The 25,289-nt window shown below is 39.2% G+C and overlaps 1 protein-coding gene and 1 long non-coding RNA gene across 2 annotated transcripts in view; one reads left to right on the forward strand and one right to left on the reverse strand.

Moving 5' to 3' along the window:
- Nucleotides 1-1,042: 1,042 nt before the first annotated feature.
- On the reverse strand, nt 1,043-21,096 carry SPRYD7 (SPRY domain containing 7). Its single transcript, XM_070380347.1, has 5 exons — nt 20,790-21,096; nt 15,016-15,132; nt 12,419-12,585; nt 7,832-7,934; nt 1,043-3,520 (listed from the first exon to the last, which is right to left on the reverse strand). The coding sequence occupies exons 1-5, from the start codon at nt 20,893-20,895 to the stop codon at nt 3,423-3,425; spliced, it is 591 nt and encodes a 196-aa protein (XP_070236448.1). The 5' UTR covers nt 20,896-21,096; the 3' UTR covers nt 1,043-3,422.
- LOC138990188 (uncharacterized) overlaps nt 19,355-25,289 on the forward strand; it is a 30,077-nt gene continuing 24,142 nt past the window's right edge. Inside the window, exon 1 of the long non-coding RNA XR_011466293.1 lies at nt 19,355-20,516. This is a non-coding gene — a long non-coding RNA (uncharacterized lncRNA). The remainder of the gene's footprint in view (nt 20,517-25,289) is intronic.

Below are 25,289 nucleotides of genomic sequence, written 5' to 3' on the forward strand. Positions count from 1 at the left end.
CTGGAAAATTCCATGGACTGTAGAGTCTGCTGCTGCTGCTGCTGCTAAGTCACTTCAGTCGTAAAGTGAGCCCACCAGGCTCCCCCGTCCCTGGGATTCTCCAGGCAAGAACACTGGAGTGGGTTGCCATTGCCTTCTCCAATGCATGAAAGTGAAAAGTGAAATCGAAGTCGCTCAGTCATGTCCGACTCTTCTGGACCCCCTGGACTGCAGCCCACCAGGCTCCTCCATCTATGTGATTCTCCAGGGGTTGCAAAGAGTGGGACATGACTGAGCGACTTTCACTTTCACTATGAGTACTATGTACAGGAAAGTTCCCACAGTTTTGATTATAAATTTTCTTCTCACAGTATCTAGTGTTTTTACATTATCAAAAGAAATTATTAATTTAATGTAGCTTATCAAGAATAGTGTAAGATTGCACTCACATTTTCAGCTATGCTTTTGCTGGTCCATACCTAGACTTACATTAAGTAAATATGCAGTTAAAAGAAAAAATAAAGATGTGAGCAACACTATCATACATGTTTCTGATTTTGTTAATGATTTTTAAAAGCCTTAAAGTATATTTTGTATCATTCTTAAATGATAATAGCTTGTAATCCAAGTGGGAAATATATTCAAATAATCTCAACCAGTGAGCTGACAGCAGTTAAAAGCCAGTATCTTTTTCTGGCTTTTAATACTGTAAACTTATTTATGAGATGTTCATTGTTTCACATATATGCCATTACAAGTCTCTTGCAATGTTTAAATCACTGAAAAAATAACATGGATAATAAATCACTGACTAATTTTCAGTGTAAGTATAAAAAGCTACATCAGTGTGAACAAGTGGATTTCTGTGAAAAACAGAATCAAGACAATGGACAGCTTCTTCAGCCAGGAACAAATGCAGGTTTTTTTGTGTGTTAAAATACAAGGATGTTTTATGTCCCATCTATGTGTATATTTAGCTATCACTGAATACTTGTGCTGTAAGTATATACCATACTAATGTTCTATTGTCTTCAAGAAAGCCTTTAATTTTCTTCTAGCTGAATGTAGGTTTTTAAATACACTTTATTTTTTGGAACAGTTTATATTCACAGAAAAATTGAGACAATAGTACAGAGTTCCCATATGTCCCCTCTTCCAATTTCCCCCGTTAATAACATCTTACATTTTTATGGTTCATCTATTACAATAAACATAGTGATACATTATTAACTAAAGTGCATGATGTATTTAGATTTCCTTAGTTTTTACCTAACATCCTTTTCTGTTCCTGGTGTGCACATTACATTTACTTGTTTTTTCCCTTGATTTTGATGACCATGACAGTGCGGACTACTGCTCAAATATTTTGTAGGATGCCCCTTTAGGAATCTGATGTTTTTCTCAAGGTAAGACTGAGGTTACAGGTAATTTTCCTATGAGAAATTAGATAGCTAGAGGTTAAAAGCACATCTAGACTTCATCAAACTGTTGTCATGGATGTAATTCATATACTGATTTTAGTACTGTTATCTATTCAGTGTGATTAGAGGTAGCAAAGATAGTCTTGAGAAAAGAACACGATCATTAAAAAAAAAAAGGTTAGCTCTTAAAAAAATAATTCGGAGGTAGGTAACATTATAAAGAAAGCAAGCAGTAGTTATATTAAATCTCTTTCTGAAATAACCATGTTCTTTACTAATTAAAATTACAAGGTCAGAAAGCCAAAAATACATAAATAATAAAGTTAGTTCAATTCTGTGTATCTACAGAGTTAAATCTGGGATTTATGTAAATATGTTACTCAAATATATCTATGTTTTAAAAACAATTGTTCTACTTTTATCTATCAAATAAACAATAAATAAATATCATGCAGGACTCTCTTGTCTATGTGTCAACAATAGTCTTAAATCCTTAGAAAATTTATAGTAGGCAATCATTCTCAAAGAATTCTCTCCTGAGCAGTGGTTCTCAATCTTTAGCGTGGATCAGAATCACCTCAAGGGCTTGTTCCAACAGATTCCTGCGTGCGTCCCCAGCAGTTTCTGATTCCATGGGTTTGGGGGGGCCTGAGTGTCCACGTCTACCAAGTTGTCAGGTAAGGCTGACGCTGCTGGTCTAAGGGCCCCACTGTGAAAACCACTGAGCGCAGTCAACAAAGACGCTGCCTCATCACGTGCAGATGATGACGAGGGTGTTTTGCATATGAATTTTAACCAGTTACAGAATCTTACCAATAGGGTCTGACTATCCCTTTTATAAATGCGGAATCTGCATCCAGAGAAACTGAGGAAATTGCCTGAAGAGATAATGGGACCCGGTGGCAAAACTACAATTCAGGTCTCCTTTGATTCTTAAGCCATGTTTTTCTGGTATGACATACTGCTTCATGTGATAAATGAGTGAAATGTATGTATCCTTGGCCTGGCCTATCTGGAAAGGAGACTGTCCCAAAGATATGGACAGTGATTTGTTCAGTTTTGTAGGGTAGTATTTAAAGGATAGCAATTCTTCCTGAAAACTAAGCAAAGGCTCAGTCAGGGTCATGGAGAGGATTCACTTACTTCTGAACTTCTGAATAATCAAGGGCAAAGTGAATTTACAGTATAATTAAACAAAACAGGAAGAACGTGTATTTAATATAGTACTGAATAGTCCTTAATTACTATTATTTTATTATTCCTTACAGAAAAATGCACATTTAAATTAAAATCCTTAAAAGAATAACCTCATTTCCATTTAAATTGAAGGCATCATACTATTCTAAACGTCTGCTGTGTACACGGTCACCAGTCAACCACCACTTACGCAGGTATTGAAGTAACACAGCATGATGGTCTTCAACAAAATGCTCCAATAATTACTACCACATTTATCTCCTTTCACAAAGGAAATTAAAAACAACGGCATACAAACAAAACAAGCAATTAACATTTTTAAAGTGGTACATTTTACAGTAAATAAATTGCCAAAACTGAAGTTGCCAATAATATAAATTTGTCACTTTGTTATACTCTATATAAAAAAGACACTGAGACACAAAATTATTGGACTGCAGACTTAAAACAGTTAATAAGGTCTGAACATCAGAATGACCACAAAACCCACCCAACTGTCTCTATCAATACAAATATTTTACACTAAGAAAGACTCCCTTTTAAATATCTATACACATATTTCCATTTAATATTGTTAATTAAACCCACAGTTATATTTATTTAAATAAGAGTTAAATAAACCACCCCAAATGCTGATTTCATATCACAAAACCTAAGTATTTTAAATCACAACTTCAGGGTGGTATAGTGTATACACTGGTTCCTTAGACAATATTAACAAGCATATTTTTAAGAATATATTTTCATTTATACGTCAGGTAAAGCTTTATTAAATGGTAAACACTTTTAACAGTGCAGAAATACAAGTTTCAAAAACAAATACATTCAGAAGATCTGCTGTTCAAATAATATCTTTTCAAAACCAGGTGGAGGAGTATGATAAAATTCACTGAACTGGCAATCCAAAATTGCACTGTCATCAACTAGAGACAGAAAAAGAAAGAAAATAAATTAGAAGCAAACACCTTAAACTGAATGAGTAATACTTATAAACTGTTTCCATAATGCCATAAAATTAACACACAAGAAGAAGAAACACATCTGCTATCCAGGTTACAAAACATGATCCTACTGGTTAAAAACAGCCACAGTGAAGAATAAAATCTGTCAAGAACACTGAACGGAAATACATCAAAATATTATTATGATTATTTCTGCTGCTGCTACTGCTAAGTCGCTTCAGTCGTGTCCGACTCTGTGCGACCCCCATAGACGGCAGCCAATCAGGCTCCCCCGTCCCCGGGATTCTCCAGGCAAGAACACTTGAGTGGGTTGCCATTTCCTTCTCCAATGCATGAAAGGGAAAAGTGAAAGTGAAGTCGCTTCAGTCGTGTCCGACTCTTAGCGACCCCATGGACTGCAGCCTTCCAGGCTCCTCTATCCATGGGATTTTCCAGGCAAGAGTACTGGAGTGGGGTGCCAGTGCCTTCTCCGATGATTATTTCTAGATGATATAAATATAGGTAATTTGAGTTTTTCCTTATTTACCTACCTGTATTTTCTCAATTTTATACATTAAGATAATTTACTTCTTAAAAAATATTTTATTAAAAAAGGATAGATTCACAAAGAGTAGCAAAAACAATACAAAAATTCCTGGGTAACCTTCGTCCAGCTTCCCCTAGTGGTAACATCTCACACAACTACAGTACAATGTCCAAACCAGGAAACTAACACTGACACAATACTGTTAATTAGCCTGCAGGCCTTATTCAGCTTCTATATGTTTTTTTGTTTTCCTTTTTTTAAATCAGTATTTATCCAAGAGAAATGAATGCATATATCTACACAAAGGCTTATACATGAATAGTCACAGCAGCTTTATTTGTAATGGCCAAAAACTAGAAACAACTTAAATATCCAACAATAGGAGAAGGGAAAAATCAATTCTGATGTATCCACACAATGAACTATACTACTTGGTAATAAAAATCAATGAATTCTTGGTACATGTTACAACATGGATGAGTCTTAATTACACTGAGTAAAAGAAGCCAGATTAAAAAAATACAAATTGTATGATTTATAGAATACTCTAAAAACGTAAGATAATCTGTAGTGACAGAAAGCAGACAGTGACTACAAGGGGGTAGGGTGGGGAGAGGGGAGCAGAATGCATGGCAAGGGGGCAGGAGGAAACTTAGGGGTGACAAGTATGTTCATTATCTTGAGTATAGTGATGATGTGGGTTTCACTTTATAGTTATTTGTTAAGTTGCGTATATATGTTTAACGAACATTACTAAATAATTTATATTTCATTATCAATGCAGGAAAAAAGTTAAGCACTAGATGTGACATTCATGACATCACTAGTAATTTTTAACACAGGTGGTTTCAGTGAAGTGGTGTAAGGCAGCCACAGTAGTTGACGATACAATATAAACAGAGACAAAAGCTATTTTACAGGAAATGCAGGCATATAGAGAAGGGTAAACCCAGGCCTGGTGAGGGGTACAAGTTTAAGGGAGAGTATATTGGAATAAGAATGATTTAGAATGCTTACAGGCATTGAAGAACGAGGTTGATGACATGAGATACAGACAAAATAACTGACAATAAGGTCCCAGAATTGGGAAGTTTGAAATCTAGACTGAGTTTTTTAAACATGAAGGGCACCACTTCCTCTAAAATGGTATGGGAAGGAGACAAGATGGGAAGAGAAAACCTTTAAGAGGTGGGGGAGGGAAGCTGGAGTTCACCATGATGGACTGTTTCTCTATAAAGTGGAAGAGGGATCTACAGAAAATGAACAGGGAACTCAAGAACGATGAAAGTCTAGAAGGTGCAGAGATGTAAAAAACACAGAGAACTTAGATGAAGCTGGAAGTCCTAACTATGAACAAACTTTTCTTCACTGTTACTCAGTTTTGTCTCTCCACAGGTTGAATATAAGGACTGACAGTATGAACAAGTGGAAAGAATTAGGATTCGGTATAGGATAGAAGGCAAAGGGTAAGGGAATTTGGGACTTCCCTGATGGCTCAGAGGGTAAAGCGTCTGTCTGCAGTGCAGGAGACCCAGGTTCGATCCCTGGGTCAGGAAGATCCCCTGGAGAAAGAAATGGCAACCCATTCCAGTACTATTGCCTGGAAAATCCCATGGATGGAGGACCCTGGTAGGCTACAGTCCATCGGGTCCCAAAGAGTTGGACACGACTGAGTGATTTCATTCACTCACTCAAGGGAATTTGAATTTTATTTTTATCTTTGATAGTATCTGGCTATCAATTTCAATTTATAAAATATATTACTACATAAACTTCACTGCATTAAAAATAATGCCAAATCAAAGAAACAATTTAGAATAAAAATCTCATTTGCTATCTTCATTTGTGTAACTCAGTCTAAAATTTTACTGATATTTATTTCTCAGACTAAACTGTTTCAAATATTAAGCTACCATTTCCATTTAAGTAAATAAAGACATTACTTTTAGGGTTATCAATTATTGCAAGCAAACTAACTTATATCAAGTTTAAAAATTCACCTTTCATGCAAAGATAAAGAAGGTAGAAGGACTGAAAAGTAGTATTTAGGGAAAAAGAAGATAAATGAAAACTTTAAAGCACAGGCTTTGGTTGTTATATCAAATTATTAAATATTTATATTTGCTACTGTATACTTTTCTGCCACTCTGAACAAAGTCTGTTACTTTTCTGGTAAGTTACTATAAAAAAGTTAACCATTAGTTTTTGTTATGGCTCAAATTCTTAATTATTTAAAGTAATTTAAATGAGAAAATGGTTTACAATCCACTAATACCACAGGCAGAAAAATCATACACTTGTTGATTTAAAGTTGATAACATAAAAAATGAAGAAGAGAGTGATAAAGGCACTGTACTTATGTACGTTTCCTATAAAGAGAGACACCTTATTTTTTAGGGATACATATAAAATATTTTAGAATAAAATGGTATAATGTCTGGCATTTGCCTCAAAACAATATAAGGAGGGGAGGTGAAAAACAGGACTGACTGTAGGGAGGAGAGGAAACCTGTCTGGCTATTAGCCGACAATTGTTTGAAGTTAAGTAATGGAGTAACGAAGACTCTTGAGAGTCCCTTGGACTGCAAGGAGATCCAACTAGTCCATTCTGAAGGAGATCAGCCCTGGGATTTCTTTGGAAGGAATGATGCTAAAGCTGAAACTCCAGTACTTTGGCCACCTCATGCGAAGAGTTGACTCATTGGAAAAGACTCTGATGCTGGGAGGGATTGGGGGCAGGAGGAGAAGGGGACGACAGAGGATGAGATGGCTGGATGGCATCACTGACTCGATGGACATGAGTCTGAGTGAACTCCGGGAGTTGGTGATGGACAGGGAGGCCTGGCATGCTGCGATTCATGGGGTCGCAAACAGTAGGACATGACTGAGCGACTGAACTGAACTGAACTAAGCCATGTATGTGTAAGTATAGTTTCTGTACAAGTATACCTCTAAGAACAGGGTTACTTAGAGATGACTCTACTCAGTTACCTTTATTACAGAAAATTCCAAACATGTGGAAGTAACCAGAACAGAATAATGAACCCTCATGTATCCATTACTTAACTTCAAACAATTGTCGGCTAATAGCCAGACAGGTTTCCTCTCCTCCCTACAGTCAGTCCTCTGTTCTTCACCTCCCCTCCTTATATTGTTTTGAGGCAAATGCCAGACATTATATCATTTTATTCTAAAATATTTTATATGTATCCCTAAAAAATAAGGTGTCTCTCTTTATAGGAAACACACATAAGTACAGTGCCTTTATCACTCTCTTCTTCATTTTTTATTTCTTTTGAAAGTAGAAGAGTTTTAACATTTAGGCGATTTTGTAAAGGTAACCAATGTTCAATCTACACGGAATTCCCATCTCTACTTTCAAAATATTCTTTACAATTACATTTTCTGTTCATCTAACCCTTTCTAACAATTAGCAGGCATACCTTTTTGAAAATTCTGTAAAGTTTTTGAAACTTTCTGGAATATAAGATTAAATGATCTAAAAGGGAATATGGCTATTGCATATTTAAGAATAATCATTGTATTTAGCAAGTTGATTTTTTTAATACAAAGGAAGTAAAAACTTTCCTTAGTCCTGCAAAGAGGGATTGTGATAACCTACTGAGTATACTCCATATACAAAGGTCCTTATTAATTTGTCCAGCCTTCTGAATGATAGTTACAAAGTTAAATGCCAAGCAAAAGTTAACATACATTTAATAATGTTTAGAAATATTTTCACTTACCATAAACAACTGGATACACTGTCCCTCGTATACCTGATGCTGGACAATGCATGTTTTTTCCATTCAAATATACATTTAATTCTACATGGTCATATGTAATACCCTAGAAAGCAAAGTAAATATTAAAAAGAGGAAAAATATGTATGTTCCATAAAAACCTGAACAGTCAGAAGGCACTAACTGGGGAGCATGGAAACAAAAAACTAAGCAAAAGACCACAACAGATTTTTTTTTCCCATAACAGATTTTATTAAGGGTTTACAATCTGGTAGAAATCTATTTGAATTGAGCTAGAAAAAAACAGTAATGGTGATTATGTGGGGGGAGGGGAAAGTAAAATCCCATGAGTCCACATTCGAGGGGTCAAACTAAATCCTAGTATTTTATTCAGATAATCTGGGTTTTATATTCTGAATATTAAGATGATATAAGTACTATATACTGTAAACAGAGAGACCTTTTAAACTCACATAGAAAACACTGCTTTATGTAGAATTTGATAACAAAGGGGGGAAACAGTGAAGTTTTCACCATTAGGGATTATTACCTATCATTGTTTTCAGTTGTGATGAACTGTCTTTATACAATTTATTTTCAAAAAGAAATAATATATTTCTCTATCTCTTTACCTTGGTTTCAAATATGTAAAATGTATTACTAAGGTAAGGTGGGTATTTACAACTGCATGTAACTGATAATTAGTATCAAGTGGAAAACAGAAAAACAACAGCTCAAAAGACTTTAAAAAGACAGCAAAATAAAAATATATTACTTTGTATATTATTAATGGTACAAAATTACAATTATTATTATTGACATTGTGGAAAACAACCTGTATTATGTACCAAACCCTAGACACTTCATATTTACTCATTTAATCCTAGGTATTTTTATTATCTCCACTTTACAGATGAGGCAGCTAAAGCATGCTGCTAAGTCGCTTCAGTCATGTCCGACTCTGTGCAACCCCATAGACGGCAGCCCACCAGGCTCCCCCGTCCTTGGGATTCTCCAGGGAAGAACACTGGAGTGGGTTGCCATTTCCTTCTCCAATGCATGAAAGTGAAAAGTGAAAGTGAAGTCGCTCAGTCGTGTCCAACTCTTCAGGACCCCATGGACTGCAGCCCACCAGGCTCCTCCGTCCATGGGATTTTCTAGGCAAGAGTTCTGGAGTGGGGTGCCATTGTCTTCTCCAAGCTAAAGCATAGGAGAAGTTAAATAACTTATTTAAGGTTGCACAGTTAGGAAGTGGCAGAGCTGGAATTTAAACTGATGCAGTATGGCTTTGGAAAACTTATTCTTAATTGCCATGCAATTCAAAGCTTGTAAGACTTTTACACTTTTAAAACTCTCTTTAAAACTCTGTACAGTATTTACTAGCTGAAGACGGAGAGCTTTCCTTTCAAGAATGACAACAGAGACCTTTCAATAGAGAAATCATCATAGATCAAGAAGCAACCACTTGAAGGATTTCTGACTGTGGATAAATTATATGAACCTAAAAGCTTTTATAGATAGAAAAAGACCATACAGATGATCTAGTCTTAAATCCTTCACTTTCCAGTTAAGACAGCAAAGGCCCAGATAAGTCAACAGGTTAAGTGCTATAAAAGATTCTCCTCAAATCTTAGCAAAGCCAGGGTTAGACTAAACACTGAGAAAGATAAATAAAACTGCTTTTGCTTTATTTCAGTGTATGTATTTAAATATAATATGTAAATAATACTTTAAATAATAAATACTTTAAATACCTTAAATAATACTTTAAATACTTTAAATAATAAAGTGATCGCCAGGATTCGCTTTTTAGTGAAGAAACCTGTTTTCATTTTAAAAACCTGATTACATAAAAAGCAGCATGTAACCCTCTTTACTGGAAATCCAGCAGCTCAGACTAACAGGTTATGATCTGGGCACCTTCCCCACCTGGTGGCAGCATAACCTATTGCAAGTTCTCAACCCCACCCTCCAGCATCAATACCCCATGAGTGAGTGAGTGAGTGAACGTCGCTCCGTCGTGTGCGACCCTTTGCGACCCCAAATGGACTATACAGTCCATGGAATTCTCCAGGCCAGAATCCTGGAGTGAGTAGCCTTTCCCTTCTCCAGGGGACAATACCCAATACCCAGTATCAAAGATCCCCTGGAGAAGGAGATCGCAACCTGCTCCAGTCTTCTTGCCTGGAAAATCCCATGGACACAGGAGCCTGGCAGGCTATAGCCCACGGGGTCACAAAGAATTGGACACGACTGAGCGACTAGACCAAACCAACTAGACAATACCAAAGAAAGACGTGAGGAAGGATGTGAGAAACCACACCGAGGGATGTTAGTTCTCTGACCAGGGCTGAACCAGTGCCCCCTGCAGCGGAAGCACGGAGTACTAACCACGGGACTGTCAGGGAATTCCCTTAATCTGCCCTTTTATCTGTTCTAGATGTTAGGTTTGATTCTCTCATAATGATACCAAAAACCCGATGTGTTCTAAGGATTTATCAGTATTTGCAGGTTTGGTGAACAGACTCTGAAATTAGACTGTAATCCTGGGGTCACTCTGAATAAGCAATTACTTAACTTCTGGTCTGTAAAATGATAATAATAGTACCACCTATTTCGCCTTCTCTGAAATTAAACTGAAAACTGCAACTTAAAAATGTAATCTGTACTTTTCAAAACTATATACAAAAGGTAAAAATAAGCATAGGCTGTCTCAGGTGTGCCTCCTTGGTGCTGCAGTAGGCCCTGCTGATCCTGTATGGTTATTACAGAAACATAATCATTTGGTTGGATGTTGAAAGCTTATTTTTCTTGATTTTTCCTCAGAGAATGGTATATGATTGAAATTCTACACATATGAGAATGTTTTTACTGTCATAATTCATTCCAGCTTTCCTACGCTATTGTCAGCAATTTGGTGAAATTTGTTTGCAAGTGTTTAAACTAGGAAGATACAGCCATTAGCGTGGGATACTGCTTTACTTTTCAGGATTCTGCTCATCTTTCATCTTTTTGAGCCCTCCTTTTATCAGAATGGGCATAAAAACTCAAAGTCTAATTTAATAATGCTGACAGACTAAAAATGACATTCTTAAGTCTGTCGATATGAAGTGCCAATCATCTTAAGGAACGAGACAGGAAGGAAATAACAACACACAGTACAAGTCAGTACATCAACAAAGAAAACCTTTTGTTACTGATTATCCTTTCTTCTTCTTTTGGTCTCACCATGCGGTACATGGGATCTCAGTTCCCTGACCAAGGACGGAACCCGGGGCCTCTGCAGTGGAAGCACAGAGTCCTACCCACCTGGGAGTTACCCGGATTATCCTTTATGTTTGAATTTCATTTTTAGTATAAGCAGGCTGACAGCATCAACCTGACTTCAAGATTCTCTTTCATGAAATAACCCCTTGAATAGGGTGTTCCACATTACGGGCATCTGGCAATGATCTATATATGCAGAACCAACTATTTAAAAGGAAGAACGAGGAAAAGCAGATTTTAAAAACGGTTGATGTCTTTGGTTTCCTTGTTTTCTTTAGTTAATTTGGGGGGGAAAAAACACTTTCTATAATTTACCTATTTAAAAACTGTTCTTCACAATTTTTTTTTTAAACTGAAGAGAAGAAAGATCATAGTCAAAAGCTTTCATTTCCTCATTATTTTTCATCTTCTTCCAAATAGTGTATACTTCTTTAATTCAGTAACCTGGATTTACCTTGTCTGTTATCAAGGATTAGAAACTCTCATTCTTTAGATTCCTTTCAACTTGGTATAAGAGCAAGGAACCCAAGGCTCTGTGTATAAGGACACTCTTGCTAAAGGAGACCCAAGAACTCTGTTCTCAACAGCTAATGGCCTGAATTCAATGTATAAGGTTCTTGGAAAACACTGTGAGAAGTATCTGAAAAAGACAGAAAGGGATCTCTGGATTACATTTTCAATAGGATGGCTTTGGCAAAGACTTGAATATATCTAGTTGGGAATAAAAACCGAGAAGCCTTCATACTATGTAACTCCTTCTATCCCCTGCTTTCCAAAAAAAAAACTTTTCCACAATCAACCCTTAGGATTTTGAGCCAGTTCTTGAAAGAGTTCTGAAAGTGAAGGAAGTTTAACCAGGTTAAGTTTAACAAGGACCAACACTCCTGATAAAAATGTGGTAATTCTTTAACAGAAGTTCCTAACAAATTAAGTAATAAATGTCTTCTCTAAGAGATCTCCAGCTGCAAAAATACCTAATCTTTTCTAACGTAAGGGTCAGCGTTCTTTTAAAATTGTGGGCCAAGGTTTCTTTTATGTGAGAGTGGCAGGAGATGTTGACTGGCAGCCAACCAGTCATAAACTCTCCTAAATGGAAATAAGGGTTGGTGGTGATTTTCCTGGCCAGTGCAGCTCTAGAAAGAAGGCAGTTATGTAAGACAGCAGCATTGACATCAAGGGCTCTTTGGAAAATGAACTACCTCATTAGATCCAATCCCCGTGCTCTGGAATTTGGACCACAAACTCCCAGGCAAAACTAGAAATACTAAAAGCAGTTCAGGTTGAATAATTCACGGTGGAAAACAAGTCCACGAGGAAACTCACCACCACGTCTCCCTCCTGTGGAAGGCTGTTTGCTGGCAGTCTGTTTTTCTCCTCATTGTTGTGGTATAGGGCTCCATCATTTCTCATCACCAGACTGTGTACATCTCGGCCAAGGGGGATCTGATTCAAGTTAACTTTCTGAGTTGCAACGCCAATACCCCAGATTCCTGAAAAATATAATAATTTAAATGCTCCCCAAATCTGAAGAATACAAATATGAAAGTTGTTGTTTTAAAAGACAGTGTAAATTGTTTATAAAGAAAGTGGCATATGATCACTAAATTATTTTTTGTTAATCTTAAAAAAATTTTTTCTTCAAGTAGTTTGCAAATGATGTACTACATCTCTTGGGAGATAAAAGTGGGCTCTGGAGTTGTACTGCCTGGTTTAAATCCTGCTTGTGCTATGTCATCTTGGGCAAGTTACGTAACCTCTGTTTCCTCACCTGCAAACTATGGAGTCTAACAGTGCTGCTGCTGCTGCTGCTAAGTCGCTTCAGTCGTGTCCAACTCTGTGCGACCCCACAGACGGCAGCGCACCAGGCTCCGCTGTCCCTGGGATTCTCCAGGCAAGAACTCTGGAGTGGGTTGCCATTTCCTTCTCCAATGCATGAAAGTGAAAAGTGAAAGTGAAGTCACTCAGTCATGTCCGACTCTTGGCGACCCCATGGACTGCAGCCCACCAGGCTCCTCCGCCCATGGGATTTTCCAGGCAAGAGTACTGGAGTGGGGTGCCATTGCCTTCTCCGAGTCTAATAGTACTTGCCTCTTAAAGTTATCAGAAGATACAGCAAGATCATCCAAGTAAAATAACTGGAACACTGTATTTTTTTTTAATGGATAAGTAAAGCACAGAGGAAGTATTTTTTAAAAAGATGCTAGCTATTGTCATTACTATTATTATTATTCCCCCAAAATATTACTAAAAAGCCACACATTGAATTTAAATAGCCTCGGCTTCTATTTCAAGCACCACCTCTGAGAAGCAGGAAATTACTTCTTTAGTTTTTGCATCTGTAATACGTGACCAATAATGTATATGACCTGGTCAATACTATGGAGAAGAGAAAATTAATGATAAAATGTAAAATCATTTTCTTATCCAATACCTTAAGTCCATGAGTTTAAAACCGTTTGGTCTAAGTTGACTTTTAAAGAGACCAGCTCTCTTCTTTTCAGTCTAACAGAATATGTAAGCTCCTGATTACATCTCAAACTGTTTCCTTCTTGGTTTTTATCAAAATCAGGGGAAATTCTAAAGAATGCTTGAAGACCATGTTGTCAATCCATTTTCCTGGATTGAGTGAGGCCATCAGAAAGCTGCATGTCTGGACTTCACTGTCCTGGCCTCCTAAATAATCTGATTCTATAATTTATCCTCCAAGGTGAGACAAGAGTGCCAGTAGGGGATGATACTAATTTCACGTGACAACAGCTCTAGACAGGGTTACAGCGTCCTCTTCCTCCTGAGGAACTGTGCATGATGACACCCTGTGGCACACTGCCTGAAGCTTTCCTTGAGGGATCAAAGCCTCAAACTCCAACACACTATTGTAGAAATATCTTTGAGGATAGCATCCTTTACAGAAAATCCACAAAGAAATCTGTATTACATTTAAGGCTCAAGGAAATATTCACTTCTCTTGAGAAAAGGTATGTTATACTTGAGAAAATTACGGTAACCAGAGACATTTTGCAGCCAGTGAGTTAACTTACAAAAGAATGGAATGGAGGACAGATTTATATTTATTTTACACACTTAAGAAAAATCAGTATTTAAAACAATTTAAAAAACAAGTCCCAGAGGAATATTTTATGTTTTTTCATTTAAGAGCAGAATTAATTTACTCCACTCTAGTTTCACTGTTCTGTACCTATATTACTCATGCCATATTTTACTACAGGTTTCTTTCTAATAAAGCCTTAAAAAATTCCCCCATATTCAAAACTGCCACAAGTTAACTAATAATAACTATTATAATACTCACGTAGAACTGCCATACAAGAAACTTCATAATTTAAAATTTTTTTTAAATTTTAATTGAAGCATAGTTGATTTACAGTATTGTGTTAGCTTCAGGTGTACGTATTTAAAAAATTTTAAAGAGACTTTAGACTTCTACCAAAATTCTAAATCTGCCAATCGCTTCAGAAGACACTGAATCAGGGAATCTTAACAAGAGTTAAGAGAAAAACTTAGGATCATAAGATTAATTTTATCCTAAGATAAAACAGCAAAAGTCTACACCTTACAAGCTTGACCAAATGAAATGGTTCATCTAGCTCCCGCTAATTAACCATATTAGTAATAATGCTTGTGTGTTAAATGGAACCAGTACATACTGCTGTTAAGACACTTTCATGCATACAGCTCCTATGAAGCAGGAAGGGCAGCTCCTGTAATCCATTTTATAGATGAGAAAACTGAACTTAATATAACTAAATTAACTAATGAAACCAGGATCTCACAAGAAGATGTGAGTGAAAATGGCTTTAAGTAAGAGTTGTTTTTTTTTAATGACCTCATTAATCTTTTCCGTATATTGAAGATTCCTCCTCACATTCAGAGTATTAACAGTCAAGTACCATTATACCAACCTGTGGATTGGATTTTGAATTCGAAGTAGCTTTTGTTTTGATGTAAAGGTGCACTGGCTAAACAACCTCCCGTTCCACATATTCGTCTTCCATTTTTTACAATGACAACATCAGTTCCTAAACAAAAAATACAGACACTGTGTAAAGTTTTGTATTCTCTTACCCAACAATCAAGGTTAAGTTTTAAAAGATATTTATTGATTTACTGTTTACTTATTTGGCTGTATTGAGTCTTGGCTGTGGCACAACAGATCTTCATTGCGTCATGTGGGATGTTTCACTGCAGCCCAGACTCTCTAGTTGCAGCCCACGGGCTTAGTTGCTCCATGGCGTGTGGGATCTTAGTTCCCTGACCAGGGATGGAACCTGTGTCCCCTGCGTTGCAGGGTGGGCTCCTAACCCCTGGACTACTAAGGAAGTCCCTCAAGGTTAATTTCTATTTCACTTTTAACTCTTAGTCTCCAAAAAATAGGAAGGCTATATATACTTTGAAATATGAAATAATGATAAATTATTTAAAATATTTAATTCACTTTTTTCTGGGAGAACATTTATATTTAATATTAATTTGTGGCTATAAATTTTGTTTAATTAGTTTCAAATAAACAGTAATTTTGTATTATACTGAATTTTTTTAACATACATACTGAATATTTTAAACACTTTTAAGGTAGAAATAGACTTTGTTTTTGTTTTTGGCTGTGCTGTGCGGCTTGTAGGATCTCAGTTCCCTGAACCCTGGGTCCACCTCAGTGAAAGCCCACAGTCCTAACCACTAGGCCACCAGGGAACTCCCTGAAGTAGACTTTCTTCCATTTTAGCCAGTGAATCAATTTGATGACGGCATAAATTTCTTGATTTAAATAAAAACAGAAACACTTAAAAGAAGCTGGGCAATCAGTACAATTTTCAGTTCAATCCAAAAAAAAACAACCTGATAAAAGCTGAATGAATGTATGTACAAGGTCTTATGCAAGTGCATTGGTCAAGTAAGAACTGAAGAGTAATGAACCATGGAAAGAAACATACATCTATGTTCTTGAAATAGCTGACATGGAAAAATGCCAATTTTAGGATCTTAAAAATATCTGTAAAATAGTTGCTGTTAATCACATTGAAAAGATGTAAACAAGGTTTCAACATCATTAAATGCATTTTATTCTCATGGAAAATCTTAGTTTAGTTCAAATAACATTTGATAGATGAGAGTGAGAAAAACAATCTCTTGATCATGTGACTCCAATACCAATTCTTTTCCAAACACTGATTTAGGAAAGCATATCAGAGAATATGAAGAAATTTAACAAAATGCTTATCTGTAAGAAATATCCCATAACTATCCCATGACAGACTCCCAAGATCTGTAATCAGTATAACTCTTCTGCTAATAAGTTTACAAACCAAGCAGATCTGGTTAGGGGAACTGTAGGGAACTCCTCTTTCCAGAGGGGGTAAAATAAAACTAGAAAATAGTAACAAATGTACTAACAGAGAGGCAGGTCTCTCAACTCACCGTTGAATTGATACTTGAACAAAAAATTATTTGGGACAAATACACATGAGAAATACCACATTTTCAAGACTTTACCACAATTCTAAATGGGCTGATTAAAGACACTCTTATAGAAGGTAAAACGAAGATCCTTTGTATTGCACTATGTCCATGCTCAGTCCCAGGGACTGTAGCCCATCAGATTCCTCTGTCTATATAATTTTCTATATATGGAACAACAATAATGGAATGGGTGGCTACTTCCACCTCCAGGGGATCTTCCCGACCCAGGGATTGAACCTGCTTGTCCTGGGTTTCCTGCATTGTAATTGGATTCTTTACCCACGGAGCCATTGGGGAAGTCCACAAGATCCTATTATATGATTATTAAAAATTCATTAGCATCCTTTTTTTTCCCTAATTACAAAATGCTAAACTGCAAATTCTGGGACAGTGTCTTTATACATAATTTACATCTAGCTGCCTCACAGATCTCCAGCAGTTGCTGGTGAGCAACCAGGGCCCAGCTCCTCCTTAATAGCAAAGACCATGGAGTGCTTGGCATCCAGCAGACGCTCGACAAATAACTGATACGGAAATGAATGAATATGCTCTGCTAAGTACTTGTCGTGGACATGTAGCATCTGTTTTCTCTTTCCCAACGAACTTCTCTCTGGAGATCAAAACAGTTCCAAGGAAGCTGACTCAATCTCTGGCTTCAGGGCTACAGCTTTGACCTGGGTTAAGTCAATCAGTGCATTCCACATTTCTTGGCCACAGTGACTGAGTGAAAAACGGTTATGTGACCTAAGCACTACCATCAGAGATAGTCTCAAGACTTTTGCAGAGAGAATGAAGGGATAAAGATTTTATCGCTTTTGCTGGATTCACATGAGGAAGCCGATAGTACAGGGAGAGGCTGCAAGTTGTCATGGACGCCAGCCTTCACGAATAAGCAACAGCTGATGGGGGAAAGAGATAAAAGAGTCCAGTCCTTGGCAGCACTGAGTCTTTTCTGAAGCTAGTGCTGCGTTTTACTTTTTAAATTTACACAAACCGATGAATTGCCTTCATTTTTCAACAATTTTTGAGTTGTAGGTTTTACTGCTTGTAACTGAAAGCACCCTAAGTGAAAAAACACTTCAAGAATTATGAAAATACATGGTATTTTTTTAAACCCAGCAATACTTTATGGTTCTTACATATAACTCTGAGTTGAACCCAAACAACCAAATCTGAATACGCTATTATGTTCTTACTTCAATATCATTTCTTATCTCCAAGGCATTCTGCTAGGTACTGAGATGTTCTATACATAAAGATGGATATATTCAGAGAACATTCTACACTGCTTGTGAATCATTAGGGAATTATTTCAAGCCTATTCTATTTCTCTTTTTTAAGTACAAAGATATCCTATATTTGGATCTGTGTGATTTGTACAGTTTTATTATCAAGACTGTTTAGAGAGTCAAGGAAAATTTGAGTACAGTCAGAAAATATATAAACATAGCCAAAGAGTATTTTTTAAAAAGCATTAGACATTTCTAAATGAATAACATCCCTTTCAAGGAAGCTACCTTGGAAGACATTCATTTCTAAAAAGTATTAGTCACTCAGTCATGTCCAACTCTTTGTAACCCCACAGACTGTAGCCCACAATGCTCCTGTGTCCATAGGATTCTCGGGGCCAGAATACTGGAGTGGGCTGCCATTCCCTTCTCCAGGGGATCTTCCTGACCCAGGGATCAAACACGGGTCTCCCACATTGCAGGCAGATTCTTTATCACCCAAGCCACCAGGGAAGTTCTGTATTTCTAAAAAACCAAATCACAATTAAATATGGAGGCTGTGGTAAAAAAGAAGATATTTATAAAAACTACATCACAGAAAATTCCAAGAGGAATTTCAAATCACTTTAGGTGATGTAGCATTACCAATATAAGTGACAACTTTGAAAGAGACAACACTTATTTGCATATGAAACACAGAGACTTAAAAAAAAAAAAGCAATCATATTAACCTTTCACATATCCAAATACATGCATATTCACTCAGTGGGCTTCTCATATTTCAACTTAAGATCAATTCATGCTTGAAACCTACTCCTAACTTGATAAGCCTCTCCTCTTATTTGTTTTCTAAAATCAGGCTTTTTCTGTGATTGAAGAATTTGAAGTTTTTGGAAGACAGGTTAAGAAAAAGTTTCCACGCAGGAAGAAAATCAGGGGATGATATTACTCTACTGAAAGATGCGGGGCAGCTTTGGAAAAAGGAGAACATAGTGGAACGAGTACCAGTGACCAGCTCTCCGTGGAGAAGAGACCAGAGAAAACAAATACTTAAAAGAGTATTCGCTCAGTTGTGTCCGACTCTTTGTGACCCCATGAACTGCAGCCCACCAGGCTCCTCTATCCATGGGATTCTCCAGGCAAGAATACGGAGTGGGTTGCCATTTCCTTCTCCAGGGGATTTTCCCGACCCAGGGATGGAACCCGGGTCTCCCGAATTGTAGGCAGATTCTTTACCAACTGAGCCACCAGGGAAGTCATACTTTAAAGAGTAGATTGTAGTAATCCAGGAGTTTGGAAGAAGAGACAGAAAGAACTAAAGCTGATCATAACCTCCCGAAAGAAACTATGTGTGATTTTTCTTTACTGTGTTCCTAGCACATTGCCGGAGAAGGCAATGGCACCCAACTCCGGTACTCTTGCCTGGAGAATCCCATGGACGGAGGAGCCTGGTAGGCTGCAGTCCATGGGGTCGCTAAGAGTCGGACATGACTGAGTGACTTCACTTTCACTTTTCACTTTCATGCATTGGAGAAGGAAACGCAACCCACTCCAGTGTTCTTGCCTGGAGAATCCCAGGGACGGGGGAGCCTGGTGGGCTGCCGTCTATGGGGTCGCACAGAGTCGGACACGACTGAAGCGACTTAGCAGCAGCAGCAGCAGCATATAAAACAATGCCTGCCATCTGACAGTCACTCAATAAATATCAGTTGAGTGAATGAATACATGAAATGGAAACATTTCCTGAGAGAAATCACAGAATTTGGACCTCTGTCTATAAGTGATGATGAATAAGAAATAATTCAAGGAGATATACGTACACCTACATACATAGTTATGTATTGGGGTTCTATATTACACTTGGGAGATCTAAGAATGAAAAGTAAAAACCCACATACAAAGTGGTAAACAATTATCACATTTGTTATTTAGTACATGCTATAGAAAGTGAAAAAAAGAAAAATATAATGAGCAGAGTATTTTCAGAGTATAAAGAATCTGGGCAGGAGAGGGTTTTGCTACAAATATTTAAGAATTCCCTTTGTTATTTCAATGCACTGTCCTTTAGTCAAAGAGAGATATGGGGAAAACTAAAAGTGCAGATGTATATTTAGAAGAGAATAATTCGGCAAAAAGACAGTACTTTGAAATAATTACAGTGGGAAATGTCATCCCCTAGAAACACACTCCAGAAGCATGGAACTACATGGGACAAGTCTAAAAAAGAAATAATAAGGTGGCGAGAGGCTATAGAGGAGAAGAGGAGAATGTTATAGAAGGAGAAGCTATAGGCTCATTTGAAATTCAAAGGAAAAACCATAGATGGGAAGAAGCAACACGCTATTTCTGCAATAGCCTGACCTGCTAGGAAGAAGCCAGCCAGGTGAAATTACACCACCTCTAAGCATGACTCAGGAGGAGCCGCACAGGGGAGGTTTTTGTTGAAATGACATGTCCTGAGCTAAGCTGTGACTTTAGGCTTTTGCAACTTGCCTCGTCTTGACTTTAGGAGGTGAGAGCAAACAACCGATAATTGACGGGCGAATAGAAAGCTGTCAGGGCAGAGGAAGGAGCCAGGACAGCTAAGTGTTCTCAACATGTGCGTATTTGACTGAAGCTCGACGGCGGGATAGGAGAACCGAGTCGCCCCCGCGTCCCACGCCGGGGACGTCTGACGAGTCTCGGGAGGAGGCGCCCCAGAGATTCCTGTGGGAACGGTAAGGTCCAGACGCCCGTATCTCCCCAAGACAGGAGCGGACCGGGCTGCTTGAATACACCAGGCCAAGGTGCGGTCGGCCGGAGTCCGGAGGAGATCCGCGACGCCGACCCGGGTCTTCGGCAGCGTCGCAGGGCGAGGGGCAGGGGACGACGCCCGGAGCCCGCAGGGGCCCGGCCGCGTGCGGGGCTCCTCGAGACGCCCCCGGCTGCCCCCGACCCGCCGCGCCCGACCAGGGGTGGGCCGTTGGGTCTGGGGAAGGGAGGGCCCTTACCCATGTGCTGCGTGTCCAGCTGCACGGCCGGCATCTCCTTCAGAGGGATGTGGCCCGTCCCGCCATCTCTGCAGCACCGCAGGCAGCAAAACACCGAGGCGGCCATATCTCGGGGACCTCCGGCGCCGCTGCCGCTGCCTGCAGCTCCTGGGCTGAGGCGACACCGCCCCCGACCCCTCCGCTCCGCCTCCCGCCCGCGCCCGAGCGCCGGAGTAGGTGCGGCGGGGATGGGGGAGGTGTGTGCGCAGCGCGGAGGCGGGTACCGCGACGCCCCAGGCGGGGCGGGCGCAGCGCAGGATGAAAAGAAGCCTGCCTGGGCGGAAGATACGGAAGACCAGCGTGCGGGGCGGGGCGGAGCTCTGGGGGCGGGGCTACGGCGGGGGCGGGGCTAGGGGCGTGGCGTAGCGTGGCGTGGCGAAGCGGGTGGCGGCCTGGCGGAGGACAGCGGGACTGCGCGCGCTGGCGCGTAGGAGGATTTTTTTCCTTTGCAAAGCCAGCTTGTGTGTCCTGATAACTGAGGGATGCGTGAGCTTGGCCGATTTCACTGTACGCTAAGGGGTCCTGGGGTGCTGTATCTTTAAAATTGTGCTCTCCTCACCTTAAACATTATCTTTAGAGATGAGCTGACAGAGGCAAATCTGGCTGGGGAACGGGAGCCGATTTAGAAGAGCCCCAAGCTTGTCCCCGCGCACCCAGGACTGAGAAAACTATGCCTCCACCCGAGAGCCTCTGACGCGCCCCCACCCCCACCCTCCATACCGTGACTGGTTTCTGAAGAGTGTTCTCAAATCCTAAACCGATGCACAGGGCCCAGGATTAATGGCTGTTAATGATTGCATTGTGAATATACATCCTGCGCTCTGAGTCGTTGGTCCTGCTGCATTTTAGGTACAGAGATGAGCTTTTCGTCGTGACTTTCGGGTGCCGCGCGGTCGCAGTCGCTCAGGAGGCTACTCTGGGAGGGACCCCTTGGGCAGGGTGGGAGGGCGATCCTTGACCTGCCTCTTCCAAGCTCATCCTCCTCGTGGGCATGGGGTTCTGATGAGTGTGATGGGAACCTGGAGGTAGTGGGAAGAATGCGGGGCCTCCGAGGGAAGTATTCAGTTTCTACCGCTTGTTCTTTCCTGTTTCCACACAGGAATCTCCCTTGGTGATTACCCGTCATCTTCGTGCTTACGTAGATCACCTGCCCCGATCTATTTTCCATCTTCAGATCCCACTTGGCGTCTGGAGATGGTGTGGGATGACTATCTAGAATTAACCTGAAATTAATCTGGCTCAAACCTCTGTTCCCAAACAAGGTTTCCTTCCTGAAGGCTTCCCTAGGCTTCAAGTCCTGGAAACTCCGACGCAGAATACCCTCTTACAATGTAATGGGTTCCTCTACACAACATTTTGGTGACCTGAGTACAAATATCCTTAATGGAGAAAATTTTCAGGGGCCTGTGTCTCTGATGTTTATACAAATGGTGTTTTCATTATAACACTTATGAAGGGCATTGCAAACCACTCCAGTATTCTTGCCTGGAGAATCCTGTGGACAGAGGAGCCTGAAGGGCCAGAGTCCACACAGTCGAAAAGAGTCAGACACAACTGAAGCAACTGAGCACTTTGTACTTGGAGATTTATTATGGTAGGATTAATAATCAAGATGATGATTGAACCCCTCACTGCCTATAAACTATTTTCTTGGTAGTCACTTTACATGTGAAATTTTCTTTTACTGAAAACTTTGACCAATATTCTGAGAAGTGTTAGTGTTCTAGTTTTTTCCCATTGGGAAGGAGTGGGGAGTTGAAAAGAATGTTGCAGAGACAAAAATTTTCTGTCTCTGTGTGAGGCAGGCACTCTTTCACATGTATATCTAATTGAATTATTGAAACCTTTGAGAGTGAATATTGCCTCTACTTTCCAGATGAAGCAATAGGCTTGGAGGAGTTAAATAATTTGGGTAGACACAGATGACTAGGAAATAAATAAGGTGGGATTCAAAGCCCATCAGTTTGACTCCTAAGCCTGTATTTGCTCCACCAGATCATGCTGCTTCAAATTCTGAAGTTCTGACTCTTGCAATTAAGGCTACAATCCTCTAAAATGTGCTCTCAGTTCGAAAGGCAGGTGTGCACTTTATTTTTGTATGTTTCATTAATCTCTGAATTGGCCATAAGCAGCCATAACTCATGTGTTTAGACAATAAAATAAAATGAGTTGTTATAAGGTAAAATATTCAGAAATATTATTAAAAGTAGTGCGTGCGTGCATGCGTGCTCAGTCATCTCCAGCTCTTTGCGATGCTGTGGACTGTAGTTCACCAGGCTCCTCTGTCCATGGGATCCTCCAGGCAAGAATACTGGAGCGGGTAGCCATGCCCTCCTCCAGGGGATCTTCCCAGCCCAGAGCATGGAACCCACGTCTCCTGTGTCTCTAGCATTGCAGGCCAATTCTGTACTGCTGAACCACCGGGGAAGCCCTATTAAAAGTAGTACATATACTGAACATATAATGAACATTCAGGCCATTCAAGGTAGTCACATCTTCAGTGAAAAGCCAGACTCTTATACAGCTGTGAATCAGCCTTTACTGTAGAGGCAGAATTGCCCTAGTCTTTCCTGGCAAGAAAAGTCATTTGCTGGGGCACTGCCCAGTGTACTTTGTTCCCGTTGTAGCTACTCAAGTGTACTCAGCGGTATGAAGCAAGCAAAACCGGTTAGCTCCTGAGACAGACTTTCCTGTCTTGGGAGATGAATGCCATCCATGAGCTCACAGACCTTATTCCTTCTTATATCTGGGATTCTATTATCCTTTCATTATTACTTTCAAAGAAATTGGCCTTTCTTTTGGAAAAGCACACTGTTAGGAGAGATTTTGACAGTCTTTCGCAGCTATCACTTTACATAACCATCACAAATAAAGTCTACAAAAGGTTTCCCAATAGTTAGTTAGAAGGTCATTTATCTAAATCAAAAGCAATAACAGAGAATGACTACTTGAAAAAAATTACAAAAACAAGTCTGTCTGTTTCAGCGACACATGCCAGGAGCTCAAGAAGTGATAGGATGATAATGTAAAGCATGTGTTTCTGAGTTGAGGTCAACATCGTGCTCAGGATTTTCTTTAATGGTTTTCATGCCAGCCAGACATCTCCTGTGAGTCAACTTTACTCCTTGTACTGGGTCATACAAAATGGTTTCTCTCTTAAAAACTCATTTATCAGTGTATTAAGCCATACTTTTTTTTTCTTGGAGTAATCCAAGCCCCATTGGTGATCTTTTAAAAATCAAAAACACTACAAAAAAAAAAAAAACCTCAGACTTCTAAAAACTAAAAATGTTTCTGGAGCCTTCATCTATTCATTATTATAATTTTGAGTGATAGTAACTGACATTTATGTGGTGTTTACTATTGCCAGGCAATGTTCTAAGTACTTTTAATAAACTAAATTAATCCTTGTAATAACCCCATGAGGTCAAACTGTCCTCCAACTTTAAAGATGAGAAAACTGAGGCAAAGAAAAGATAAGAAATGTGCCCAGAGTCACATAGTCAATAAAGGAAGTTAGATTCAAATGCAGGCAAATCTGGTCTGTGTTCTTAACCACTATGCAAACAGCCTCCCTAGGGTGTCACATTTAAGAGTCAATACCCTGTTTTCATTTACTTCCTTCTCTTCCTTACCTCAGAAGTTGATGTTTAAATGCACCTGGCATTAGTTGCACTCGTCCCATCTGGGTTTGCTGAATTATAAGGTGTATTACCTATATCCAACAACCAAAAACAAGACAAATAACACGGAGAAACTTTCACTTGCAACACACGGACACTAGTCATCTTGCAGCTTTGCTGTCAGCAGCACCACTGAATATTTTCCAGCAGTGTCCTTCATAGGATGTCTCTAAATGGCCCAAAGAAAAGGACATTTAGTACTTTAAATTTCTAAGACACTTAAGCCAGGATGCAGATGGGAAATATAAGAGATCTGACATAGGAAGGGAAAATAAAATGGGGTAAAATAAAGGTATTTCATTTTGAGCAAGCAACTAATTGAAAAACTAATTGAAAAATAATTTAAATTAGGTAAAAAAAATGTCCAACCAGGCCATTCCTTAAAAACTTATTATTTTGAAATAATTTCAGACTTATAAAAAAAAAAAAAGGTATTTCATAAAAGTACAGGAAAATATGAATACTAGGGGATAAAGCAGAACAATTTTTTAATATTAAAAAAGGAAAAAAAAAAAACAACAATAGCATGTGCTATATAAATAAGATGCCAGGGAATAAAAAAAATGTGATTTACCAAAATCTTTCAACCTGGATTCCCTGGTGGCTCAAATGGTAAAGAACCTGCCTGCGATGCAGGAGACCAGGGTTCAATCCCTGGATTGGGAAGATCCCCTGGAGAAGCGAATGGCAACTCACTCCGGTATTCTTGCCTGGAGAATCCCATGGATAGAGGAGCCTGGCAGGCTACAGTCCATGGGGTCACTATGAGTTAGAAATG

This window comes from Bos mutus, chromosome 12, assembly GCF_027580195.1.
Source record: "Bos mutus isolate GX-2022 chromosome 12, NWIPB_WYAK_1.1, whole genome shotgun sequence".
In the NCBI taxonomy this organism is placed as follows: Eukaryota; Metazoa; Chordata; class Mammalia; order Artiodactyla; family Bovidae; genus Bos; species Bos mutus.

Coding starts and splice junctions, on each gene's coding strand:
- SPRYD7 (XM_070380347.1), bottom strand. CDS start 20,895: ATGGCCGCCTCGGTGTTTTGCTGCCTGCGGTGCTGCAGAGATGGCGGG. Junction 15,133..20,789: donor GCTGGACACGCAGCACATGG/GTAAGGGCCCTC, acceptor TTTTTTGTTTAG/GAACTGATGTTGTCATTGTA. Junction 7,935..12,418: donor CACAGGAGGGAGACGTGGTG/GTGAGTTTCCTC, acceptor TTTGCTTTCTAG/GGTATTACATATGACCATGT.